At 37.8% G+C, this 12,849-nt stretch overlaps 1 protein-coding gene across 3 annotated transcripts in view; it reads left to right on the top strand.

Moving 5' to 3' along the window:
• FRY (FRY microtubule binding protein) overlaps positions 1 to 12,849 on the top strand; it is a 272,666-nt gene that overhangs the window by 77,495 nt on the left and 182,322 nt on the right. For all 3 annotated transcript variants that reach the window (XM_050766803.1, XM_050766805.1, XM_050766804.1), the window contains exon 4: positions 10,837 to 10,976. In XM_050766803.1, coding sequence (XP_050622760.1) covers positions 10,837 to 10,976 — 140 coding nt within the window. The remainder of the gene's footprint in view (positions 1 to 10,836; positions 10,977 to 12,849) is intronic.

Here is a 12,849-nt window from a genome sequence, read left to right on the forward strand (position 1 = left end):
GTCAATCACTTGGCCACATCTAGCTATAAGAAAGGTGGAGAAATTTTACTTTGGGCGACTGTGTCCATCTAAAAATGGGGTATTTTATACCTAAGGAAGAAGAAAAGAAAAAGAAGAAAAGCTCTTATTGGGTAACAGCTAGATTTATCCACTAGATATTTAGCCAAAATGCCCAAAGTAGAACTATTTACAGTTCTGTACCTCTTTCTTTCCCACTGTGGGTTTCTCCTCAAATTTGCCAATTTTCCAGTTTGAACTTAAATATATGTATATATTTAGAAGCTAAAACTTCATGTTTTCTTGTATATTTTACATTTTTACACTCATAATTTTATTGGTTTAGTATCTCTAAATTTAACTGAATTACACTCCAACTCTGTGAGAATAAACCTGGAAGCGCCTGGCATAATGGTTCACGCTTGTAATCCCAGCACTTTGGGAGGCCAAGGTGGGTGGATCACCTGAGCTCAAGAGTTGGAGACCAGCCTGGCCAACATGGCAAAACCCCGTCTCTACTAAAAGTACAAAAATTAGCCAGGTATGGTGGCACATGCCTGTAATCCCAGCTACTTGGGAGGCTGAGGCAGGAGAATCGCTTGAACTTGGGAGGCGGAGGTTGCAGTGAGCCAAGATCACGCCACTGCACTTCAGCCTGGGCGACAGAGTGGGACTCTGTCTCAGAAAAAAAAAAAAAAAAAGAAGAAGAAGAAACCTGGAAAAAAGATATTGTGAATGATAAGATGTCTAAATAGGATTTTTAAAACTCAGTGTTAGTAGGAGAAATATACTAGTGAATGCTTTACACATTGGAGAACTAGGAATTTGTGCCCTCATTTCCAGAATTTCACTTTTCACAAATTTCAGGAATGTGAGGTTTTTTTTCCATTGTTATACAGCGCCTACCTCCCGGCAACCATGTGCCAAGCGTTATGCCAACTCACGGAAACAAACAGGAAGGAAGCATAGTGCCTGCCCTAGAGGCCCCACCACGGGAGTCTTGTGGGAGAGAAAAATAAAGCTACAATCAAATAAATGATAACCCCAGGCTAGTAAGTAAGCTAAAGCTGGTGTGAGCCTCAGGAGAGCAAATTTCACCCTACCCTGAGGAGCCAGGGAGGCCTTCATGGAGCAGGCAGCAGAGGTGCAGAGCAGTATGGGCTATCACCTCCGGTCTATGCTAGTGATAAAGTCATACCAGTAACAAGAATCAATAAAGGCAGAAGAGATTTCCAACAGCATTTGAAGATATATATACTACCACTATTTGTTTTAAATTGCTATAGTAACTTGTCAGGGCGTAGTGAGTCAAATGAACTAAAAATCGTTCTGGTAATAAAGTAATTTAGCAAACACTGTGCATGTGTATATGTGTGTATATACACAGAAAGTTTTATATGAGACAAAGAGATGTAAGAATGTGGTCCCCAGGAAGGTGTTTCACATTCCAGGAGCTCCAGATCCAGAAGAGGATCAAGCAGTGCACAACCAGCTTTGACATAGGCCTGCATGTATAAGAAGTGCCGCCTGAATGGCGTGGACAGTAAACATGGTGAGACTTCAGGGACAGAAGACACAGGCCTCGGGGCCAGGTGCCTAGCTAGAAAATGCCGTCCAGATGAGAACAAGGTTTATCAGGTGCCTAAAACAGTAGAATCGGTAGGATTTGCTGAGTGTTGATGGTGAGGAAGATAGGAAATTTCAGAAGAAAGGAATATTTTATGCAAAGGTCCTGAACAGAAAAATGACACTATCAGTTATCTTTGAGGAACTTAGAAATGGATCAATTTAGTTGATGCAGAAGGCATGTATTGTTAAAGGATAATCTTCAAAAACAGGCAAAAATATGACTCACATAGAGATTTAAAATGAACCTGTGTTAAACATTTTTTAACTTGTTATTAGTGAAGGATGTTACAACCAGTTAAGACATTCCAAAACACAGACACATTTATAAATCAGCATTGAAATGAATACAATCAGAGGCAAAACTGCTTCTTTTATGTGGGGGAGGGAAGTCCATTGAACCTTCACTGGACAGTTTTTCATGTCTATAGACAAGAATTATTTTGCATTGCTATCAGGTATCTACCATTTATACAATTTTAAAATAGCTCAAAGGCATTGACAGGTGTAGAGCCCCCATACACTCAGAATCAGGTAACCCCTTGAGAGGTATGCTCTAGTTTTCCATTATGAACAAACATTTCCTACAGTCTGGGGGAAGTTAAAAAAGAGATCAGGCAGCATAGGTAGGAAAGGATCAGATTGAGGAAGATCTTAATGCCAGTGAGATGCGGCTGTATGCATACCAGTATCAAGGTGGCAACTTAATGTTAGCTTTAAGGAGAGAGTGGTCATGTAGGCAGTAATGGAGAGGCCTAAGGCATTTGGGGAGCATGGCATTGATGAAGATTTGAAGCTAAAAGGGCCTAAACTAAAATGAAGGGAGTGAGACTTTTATAAGAAAGGATAATTATAAGCAAAATGATATAAGAAGAATCAATATTGGTTGAGAGAAGGAGAAACAAAGGATAACTGTAGTTTTAAATATGATTTGGAGCGATTTCCATTCAATTAAACAAACAATGAGTGCCCAACACATACTAGGATCTGTACGAGGTACTGAAGTTACGAAAATGAATAGGACAGAGCCCTGTCCTCCGGGAATTCTCAATCCCAGAAGGAAGACCGTTATCTACACAAATAATGTGGCAATGTAAAGGCTATAATAGAGGTTGTGCCAAGTGCTCTAGGAACTCAGATAAAGGAGCAGTTAATGATGCTAGGAAGGTACACAGGTGTGTGTTACAAGAAGCAACCAAGGAGCCGTGACATTTCAAAGAAACCTTTTATCCAGATGAACAAGTTGGGCCAGGGTATGCCAGGCAGCAGGGGTCTCACAGACAAAGGAGAAGTTGAAGGTGAAAAGAACTGAGTTCTGGGGATGAAGGTGGAAAGGTGGACTGAGCCCATTGCAGTGGGTCGTACAAGCCATGCTGAAGGGCCTAGATTATTTTCTATGGACTATGAGCTCTTCAAGCAGAAGAAACTATGCTTGGGGGCAGAAAACAAGGGAAGGCTACAAAACAGTATGCATACTGAGTTTTCGGGGAAGGTAGAATATCTCGAAAAATAACTGGGGTTCAGTTTGTTATGTGGTCACTCAACAAACACTGTCAGACAGATTACATGAGTGAAGAATATCATAACAATTTTAGTTTCAGGAGGTGGGATCTACAAAAGAATGGCTAGAAAAAGGGTAGTTTGAAAAGTGGGAGAAGCCTAGGAGATGGGGCTCTCTAGGGCAGGGATGGCCCATCACAGCAGCTGATGCAGGGACATCACGGAAGATGTAGACCAGGAAGAACTGGAGGTTAGCAGTTAGGAGCTCACTGGAAGTGGCTTCGAGGAAGGCTTTTGCTGCAGTGGCTGTTCATGGACATGTAGAGTGTGCATTTTCATAGTCGATGGACTAATGTTAAATACTTTGAAGCTTGCTTTCACAAGCTAAGTTATAGTGGCTGATTATGATTGGCAGTACCTAAATGACAAAGCAGTGTGCTAGAACATAATCATGGTACCAGGGATGAATTCCTTAGCTGGCATCTGTGGAGAGCGTCTGTGAATGAAAGGCATGGTGAGCTCACCATTTTACCTTCAAGTGATTTTTTTCTTTGTACAGACATCTTTTTAAAATGAAAGTCCACAGCATGTTATTTCAGATTCTCCAAAGAAACAATAGCCAACAACAAAGAACTTCTCATCCAGCTGTGATGAACGCGGACCCGGGTGGATGATGATCAAATGCAGCTCCAATATCATGTGAGCCCATTTTTAAAAGTGAAGAAACACCACTCCAAAGTAACTCTCACCTGAGGGAGTTTGTGACCCTTGCCCGTTGGAGATTGTATGAATGACAGCCACTAGATACAGTTATTCGCAGAAATGAAAATTCTGACTGATAAACGAAGTCGTAAACGAATATTCCTTCACATACCTTCCAGCTACATGCAAATGCTTGCTTGTTGATTTGCTCTGCCCTTGGCTTTTGGACCTTTGCTTTTATAGTATTTAATGATGATATAAACATACAATGTGTTAAATAATACCAAAAATTGTATGCTGTACAATGTTTTTATGTCTGAAGTATTATTTCAGCTTTTAAAACAGTCTCATACAGTAAGTGGAAGTTATTTTCTCTTTGCATAATAAAGTCTGATTACTCTGCAAAGGAGCATGTGTCAGAGCAATCAGAATTCAGATCCTTATTGTCACAGATGAATTGTCCTACTATGCTTGGCATTTCATGAGGAACAGCATAGAAGATAAGAGAAAGTACAGGAAGCTAATTAAGACAGGGCAACATCATAGGATTCTGGGGAGGAAATCCTTTCCAGGAGAACCTGGTAAATACTGTCATTTGCTCAGGAGACTTCAAGGGAAATCTTTGCAAAAAAAGGACATTGGTTGGCCTTTGAATTGTCCCTGCTGGTTTTTCAAATAAAGGTGCCAATAATGTGGCAAGAACAGAAATCGGGTTTCAGGGATCAAGAAGAAAGTTGGGGCCTGGTGCAGTGGCTCACTGCTATAATCCCAGCACTTTGGGAGGCTGAGGCAGGCGGCTTATTGAGGTCAGAAGCTCGAGAACAGCCTGACCAACATGGTGAAACCCCGTCTCTACTAAAAATACAAAAAAAAAAAAAAATTTAGCTGGGTGTGGTGGTGCATGCCTGTAGTCCTCCCTACTCAGGAGGCTGAGGCAGGAGAATCACTTGAACCCAGGAGGCAGAGGTTGCAGTGAGCCGAGATTGTGCCACTGCTCTCTAGTCTGGGCAATAGAGTGAGACTCCATCTCAAAAGAAGAAGGAGGAGAAGGAGAGGGAGGGGGAGGGGGGGAGGGGGAGGAGGAGGGGGAGAAGAAGAGAGTTGGCAGTGAAGCAGGAAGAGGAAGCATCAGCATTGCATGGGTGATTGAGAATCTGTCAGGAAGAAAGACAGATAATTGAGATTTAGATGAGAAAGGGGAGAGCAGGATCATATGAGGGCTACGTGTGTTTTACAGAACCCTCTTATACCGAATGAGGTACAAGAGCTTCACACTGTGCCTTCTTGCAGAGGGTTGTGTCCATTCGTCACAACCCACTTATATTTGGACTCAACACTTTTCTCAGAGCAGTTGAGGATCCTGAGTTAATAATTGGTTTTATTCAGTTGATTGATTCTGTGTCCAGAATAGTCATGAGTTACTATCCTCGGTGTCCTTTCCCATTGGCTTTGTAGTGAGCTGTTGCCTGCAGCAAACTCAGGGAGCTAAATGTTTGCTACCTTTCTCTCAAGGGTTTAATGTAGAACAAACATTGCTCAGTGACCTCTAATGTAAGCATTTGCAAGGCGCCAGGCAACAGGCATTGTATTTACATCTGCTGGAGTCAGAGAATGGGAACACAAATTAAGTTGCAAGTGTTCTAGTGAAGACCCTGGGAGTTTGTGCTTGGACACGGGATAGGTGGGGCTTTTCAGGTTCCCACAATATACCTAGAAAGTGACATTTCTTCATTTCTGGTGAATAAAATTCTGACAACAACTTCTGTTACTTATTCTGTTATTAACTTAGCCTGTGATCTCATCTCAGTCATTTTTTGTCTTCTTTTTTTAATGCTCCTGTTTCTATATTTGGAAATGAAGTAAGGAAACACATTTTGGAAGGTTTATTATGTGCCCCACATTTTATAGCATCTCATTTGTCCTCATAAAATCCCAGTGAGGTAAGTATTTAGTCCCATTTTACAGCTGAGAACATGAAGTATCAGAGAAATGGTAGCATGCCAAGCTCATGTAGCTATAAGAAGCAGAGTACTAACTTGAACCCAAGATCATTTGATCGTCCAATACACTAGAATATGAAAACATGGCACATGAGGGGTCAGCCATCACATGTTGGGTTCTGAGAACGTTAAGTTGTAACTATTTGCAATTGAGTGTGACTTACATTCTTAACTACTGTCGTTTCTGTGAATTGCAGATAATTTGTCCAAACATTCTAAGTAACTTCAGTTAAAGTTTTCTTCCAGATGTTATGTCTTATGTACTTTTGTGTACTTGTGTACTTATGTACTGTTTACTTTATTTCTTAATATGTTTAAATACTATCTGTAAACAGGAAACACATGGTAAAACATATTCACACCTCTATAAACAAGCTAAAATCACTTTTTACCATCTTGGGTAGTAGTAATTTTCCAGAAAAGGAAGCAGATGCAATTCTAGTGTTTCAACATTGACTCTAATGCTACAATTTAATGAAAATCTATTTAAAATGTATAAATAAAGAATGTAAGCAATTAAGAATGAAGCAATTTAACTGGCATTGGATTTACATTAGTGTTAGTTAGTGTTAGTCAGCATTGCTTAAATTATTCTCTAGTGGTACACTGCGTTCTATGAAATGAACCAAGATGTTAAAATCAAATAATGATCTTTTCCTAACTTGAACGAAAAAAATACATTTGGTGTATAGATTTTTATGATATTAAGTTTTTCTATGAAACTATTCTTAAATCTTTGTCATTACTCATCAAATACTATAATCTAGCAATAGTATGATATGTGATCAAGTATAAATAAATTGCATTTGAAATAAAGATATCAGCATGTTATGGTATTACACAGTGAGTATCGTGGCCCCCCATAGTTGCTTGACCACTTGAATTTGTTTGAGAATTAGACCATCAGTGCAGTTGCTTTAAAATTATTCATTAAATGTACCATTTACAAGAAGCCAGTCTTATTACTATAAAATATGGAATGATTCCACTGAGTAATTATTCAAATATTTATGTGTAAAGTTTCCTTCTTTGCATTTAACAAGTATAATAAAATGCTTATGAAAAATCAATGTCTTAGCTGCAGCATAACAGTCTCTTTTGGCCTATTTATACATAAACTGCCAAAGTAAACATTAAAACATTTACAAAGTACTTTTAGTTTTCTTCTCTTTCCCCCCAAAAAAGAAAACACCAGTACGAAATAGTTCTGTGATTCTGTGCACTTCATCTCTTCATGCTGCCCAGTACCTAGCTCACTAGCTCATCTATGGTGGAAGAATATGATCATTTAAATGCAACAAGAACATCTTTGTCAATGGGCCTGCCCTCTTTCAGCAGCAGCACAGAGCTAGAATTCATCTTACCATTGGCTCTGCTTCCCGTAAATGAAGGAGTTGAGTAACCAAGAAGCCAGCTAGACCTTCCTCCCTTCCTGAGCTTTGAGGGCCAGGTCTTTGCAGATTCCACCCTTCCTTCCTGAAAGCCTGGGCTCAGAAGGGCAGTAACAGAAAGATGGAAAAACACACACATACACCCCATGCTGACCTTTCATCCCTTCTGAGATGGTCTCAGTGTTTTGCCATGGAAAGTATGCCCAGTAGATCTAATACCAAGAATGGATTCAGGGTGACTTTTTAATGGGGAGAAAAAAATATATTTTAAGAAATTATTATAGATGAGGTCTGATGAACACTATGGAAGTTCTCTATGGAGAATGGGGGTTCCACATGAGTGAAGTAGCAGAACATTGTATGCATTGCCTAGAGATGTTTAGGAGTCAAACGTAAGTTTCAGTCTCTCTTATGGGTCTATAGTGAATATTAGAGCTTGTAAATATCCCACACGTGTTTTTTGAATAAACTTTTTTATTTTGAAATAGTTTTGCATTTGCAGAAAAGTTGCAAAGATAATTCAGGCAGTTTCCAGTTTCCCCTACTGCTAACATCTTACATTGCCATGGTACTTTTGTCACAATTAAGAAACCAGTATAGGTACATTATTGTTTTATGTGTTGGGCTTTTTTAGTGGTTTACTATAAAGGACATTGCAAAGGATACAGATGAAGAGACGTGTAGGGCAAGCTATTGGGGAAGGGATGCAGAGCTTCCGTGCACATTATTGTTAACTAAACTCTGTGCCGTGCTTTATTTGTGTTTCCTTTCTTTTTCTCTGATACCTTTTTTCTGTTCCAAGATACCATTTAGCATACCACATGAATGTTTAGTCATCATGTCTCCTTAGATTCGCCAGACTTACGCAAGTATTTTTAAATTATTGAAATACAATTGTAATGCTTTGAAATTTCATTACCTATGTAATAATTAAGATCGTCATCCCATAATCAGAAACTGAATTCTGATCACTTTTTCTTCTATGGGAGGAAAGCCCTTCATTTCTCAATTCAAAACATTTTAAATAATGGTGACTTAGGAAAGTAAATATCCTTTCTCGTGTTGGGGTAACTTTAGAGAGAATTAGTGAATTACTACCTTGCCACATCATAATTAGCTTTCTTCTGAAAAGTTACTGCTGTTGCATTCATGACCGCAGCAGGAAAAATATGTCTTGGCTGTGTAGAGTTGGGGTAAGAGTGACTCTTTAAATAATTAGATAGCTCTTCAGTTTTAAAAAGTTCATGCTGACTAGGTTTACAGGGCAGGCTGAACGCAATAGCCTATTTATTTTTACCTTATATTAACTCATAACTAAAGATAATGTACAATTTTGTATGTGTACATATAACCATCATTATAGGAGAGAGAGCATGAAGTAGGCTATGAAGAGGTAGAATGTGAGGAAGAAAGCAATAAATATTTTGTTCAATCTTAAGGTTTCTTTTAAAGGTGACAGTGGAAAATCCTATTGACACAAAGCACTTTAACTCCCTTTGCTCTCATTTCCTGCTTTATAAAAGGAAGTGAAGCCTGGCCTGCTTAACTGCAGAAATACTGTGAGTTAACTAAGGATTTCCATTTCTTCTGCCATCTCTGCCTTTCAGGCCGAGATCACCGAATGCCTGCAATGACTGCCGTCACCTCATGCAATTCAAGCATGTGTGTGAATTCGCCTCCACCTCACCCCACCGTTTGGAGGATTTAACCTCCCCATACACAATTTGTATGGGCTTCTGTCCCTGTTCAAAAATCTTTAGAGTCTTCCCATTTTCTAGAGAAGAAAAATTTTCAGCATTCTGTTCCTTCACTCTGGCAAAATAAAGTCTTCACACCAGTCAGATATTTCTTCTTTCGTTTCACTCAAAACCTTCGTCACATCGATTATGATAATCATCAACAGTTACTTTGTACCTTCATTACTAAAGGCTTTTTCTACCTTGAGTCTTTGCTTATTTTTTTTCTTGAGTCTCATCTCAAATTTCTACCCTTTCTAAAATAAGCCCAGGTAAACTCATCTTCATTTCTCTTAAATTCCCAGCCTCCCTCTCCCTCTGTGGATCTGGCCTAAGAACCCCTGGTTTTCACATGTACTCTACATGTTAGTATGTTTCCTCCTGGTCCTATTTTCTGCATATGTGTACTTACATAGTGTCTCTACCAAATTGGAATTATATCAATTAAATGATTCTTCATTTTTTTCACATACCATATCATGAACATTTTCATGTCATATTTTTATATTTATATTAAAAATATGATTTTAATGGTTTCGTAAATGGTCTGCACCAAATTCCACATCTTATTAAGCATTTACATGTAGCTGGACATTTATGTGGTTTCCATCCTTTTGCTGTAATAAGTAATGCTGTCCTGCACCTTCTTGCTTATCTCTAATTATGGACTTGAGATAAATTCTAAGAGTGGCCTTGAGAATGATTTTTATTAGGTTCTTGATATGTATTTCCAAATTACCTTCCAGAGATGTTATGCCTGTTTTTTTTTTTTTTTCTTTTCTATCAGCAGTATATGAACACGTCCACTTTATCACTACTCAACTCTGGGTGTTATAATTTGCTTATACAGTTTGTTAATTAGGTAGTTAAAACCTGTTTCATTGTAGTTTTACATATTCTGGAGACAAGGCCTTAGTCAGATGTGTGTTTCGCAAATATTTTCTCCCGCTCTGTGGCTTGTCCCTTACCACGTTCTTAACTGTATTCTTCTAAAAGCAGAAGCTTTTGATTTTGACAAGTTTCATTATATCAAATTTTATCGTGGACTTTGCTTATGGGGCCGTACCTAAGAAATCCTTGCCTAATCCAAAGTCACAAAAGTTTTATCTTATGTTTTCTTGGAGTTTTATATTTTTGGGTTTTATACTTAAATTTATGAGGCATTTTGTGGAAACTTTTGCACAGGATAATGAGATATAGATTGAAGTGTTTTTTGGTTTTTTTAAATAGTAATCAGTTAAAAAATCAGGACTCTCTCCAGATAAGGAAATTAGAATAACAATTCTACCAAGAGCATGTTTGTTCTTTAAAGAAAAAGGGAGAAGTTTGCCTTTAATGTAATAGGGGGCACATTATTGCTGCCCATTTGTATTTTGAGTCTAATTTGGGGCATACTTCAAATGAATGAATGAGTAATTATTGTCCAAAACCATACATTATTATTATCTCTTAGGTTATTTGGCGATGGGGGTAGATTTGTTTAATTCATGTAAATTATTAATGTAATTGTATTAATATACTTATACAACAAACATTTTTAGGACAGAGGAAGCATTCATCTACTTTAGGTAGACGAACATGGGAACATAATATCTTTGCGGTTCCATGAATATCCTGTATGCAATTAACATCTGATTTCTAGAATGAAAGGGAGTCAAAATAATTAACTTTCTTGAATTACAAAATTATTCTTATATGAGGAACATCTGTCTCCATTAAGAGACAGGCTCTTGGGAATGTACTAATAAAGATTATGAAAGAAAGGACTGTGATATGTAAGAAAATATTTTAGTGAGTAGTGCTTGGGGTTACTTGTGAAATAAAAAGTTTCTTAGTAATTAGTGGTGCTACCAGTGTTCTAATCACCTGCATTTTCCTCCGTAGGTCATCAACTCAATGAGCTCGCTTTCTGAGTACTGCCTGCCTTCCATTCTACGTACATTATTTGACTGGTATAAAAGGCAAAATGGCATTGAGGATGAATCGCATGAATACAGACCAAGAACAAGCAATAAATCAAAAAGGTACATTTCCTTTGTGTAAGGATCATGGTTTTATTTTGTTTTATTTTCAAGAAACATAAATCAAAATTAGAGTTACAAGGCAATTGGGTCTTCCTGACTCTTCACAAGGACGCCTAGCAGGTGCTGCAGGGGACCTGTGTCCATAGCAGGTAACCCACTGGGAGCACCGAGTCACTGCCAGCCGTCACAGGTTGAAAATACATACACAGCCTCATTTCAACTTTGGTGGAGACAGGTGTGAAGGGCCGCAGGTCACTTTCTTGCCAGCTTCTTTCCTCTGCCCTCTCCCACTGAGTCTACACCCAAAGCAGAATGCTGACTGCAGGCCCTGCGTGACATGCCAAGATATTTTAGTCCTCGTTCCAGTAACCTTGAGTGCTCAGTGTACTGTAGTGGGAAGGACGCAGGACTGGACACTAGTGGTAGTCCTGGCGCTGCCACTATTTAGCCATGTGACTTTGGACAGCTCCCCGCCTCTCTGTACCTCAGCCTCCTTGTGAGCAAAACAAGGAAGTTAGGTGACACAATCTCCAACTCCTCCTTCCAGCTGAGTATTTTGTTTATTTATTCTGTGTTCCCGTCTTCTTGTGGGTTTGAGAAATGGAGCTTGCTGCTCCAGGAGCACATCAGCATCTGTAAAACTTAAGATTCTCATTAATGTGTGTCCCCCCCACATTTTAGGTAAGCACATATAATTTCATATGTTTGAAGTGAACCTATAGCAAGGCAGTGAATATAAGAAAGATTAATACATTTACTTTTTTTAAAAAATAAAAGATTATTTTAAAAAGTAGTTAGATTTCTCCACATGAACAGATTATTCCGATTAAAAAAATACTTTTAAAGTCAGTAAACTGAAATTAGTCAATCAGAAAATCAGACATTAACTACGTTTTGTGAATGATTTATTTCTCTCATTTTTCTTGAAAGTCCTAATACTGTTTCAAAAGACTTCTTTTGAAATTGAAGAATTATATTATTACCATGTTTTACTTCAACCAAATTTGTAATCTGCTTTTATAATGTGCTTGAATTTATGCAAGATTTAATTATATAATTTTGTTTGGGAGAGAGATTAATAACTTTTTCATATTGAATTTTTTTTAGCGAAGAAGGAAATTTTTAGAATTTTTAGACATAACTCAGATGCCATAAAATTCACCCTTTTAAAGTATATAATTCAATGTTTTTAGTATATTTACAGGGTTGTACAACCATTACCATTCTAATTTCAGAACATTTTATCACCCCCAAATCCTGTACCCATTAGCAGTCTCTCCTCATGAATATTTTTTTTAATTTGTCAAGTTTTAAAAATAGAATTTAAATTTTTTATCTGAAAAATGGTTCAGACCATGTGACAAAGAAATTAAATGGATCATTTTATTATTTTTTCCATATTACATGTTTACTTATGAACAGATATTAAACCTTCCTAGGTTTAGGGAGTGGGACAGATTTTAGTGAGTTGAATTGAGTTTTAGTTTTGTTCCTCTGTTTTGTCAGAATTTAATTGCTGAAATTAGATTTTTCATGAATTGATTTCTTTATGGATTAAAAATGATAGCTTTTAAAATTGTGTTACTGATTATTTTCAGGAGATCAGAGTAACTACTGAGATCAGATAGAGAATCGGGACAGTAAAATTTGACTTAGTAACATTTTAGTTAACACTTGAATTTTTTAAATAAGAGAGAAAATATGCTTAGAATACAGCCAAATGAATGAAGCTCTCTAGGGTATGATGTAGCTAAATGTGAGTTTCTGCTACTAGGAAAAAAAGGTTGGGAGGACGTAAAGGAGGAGCATAAACTACTGAAAATAGTCAAATGTCAGGGATGCACATTGGGTTGTGATTTCTAAGATTAGTACA

Source organism: Macaca thibetana, chromosome 17 (genome assembly GCF_024542745.1).
Source record: "Macaca thibetana thibetana isolate TM-01 chromosome 17, ASM2454274v1, whole genome shotgun sequence".
Taxonomy (NCBI): Eukaryota; Metazoa; Chordata; class Mammalia; order Primates; family Cercopithecidae; genus Macaca; species Macaca thibetana.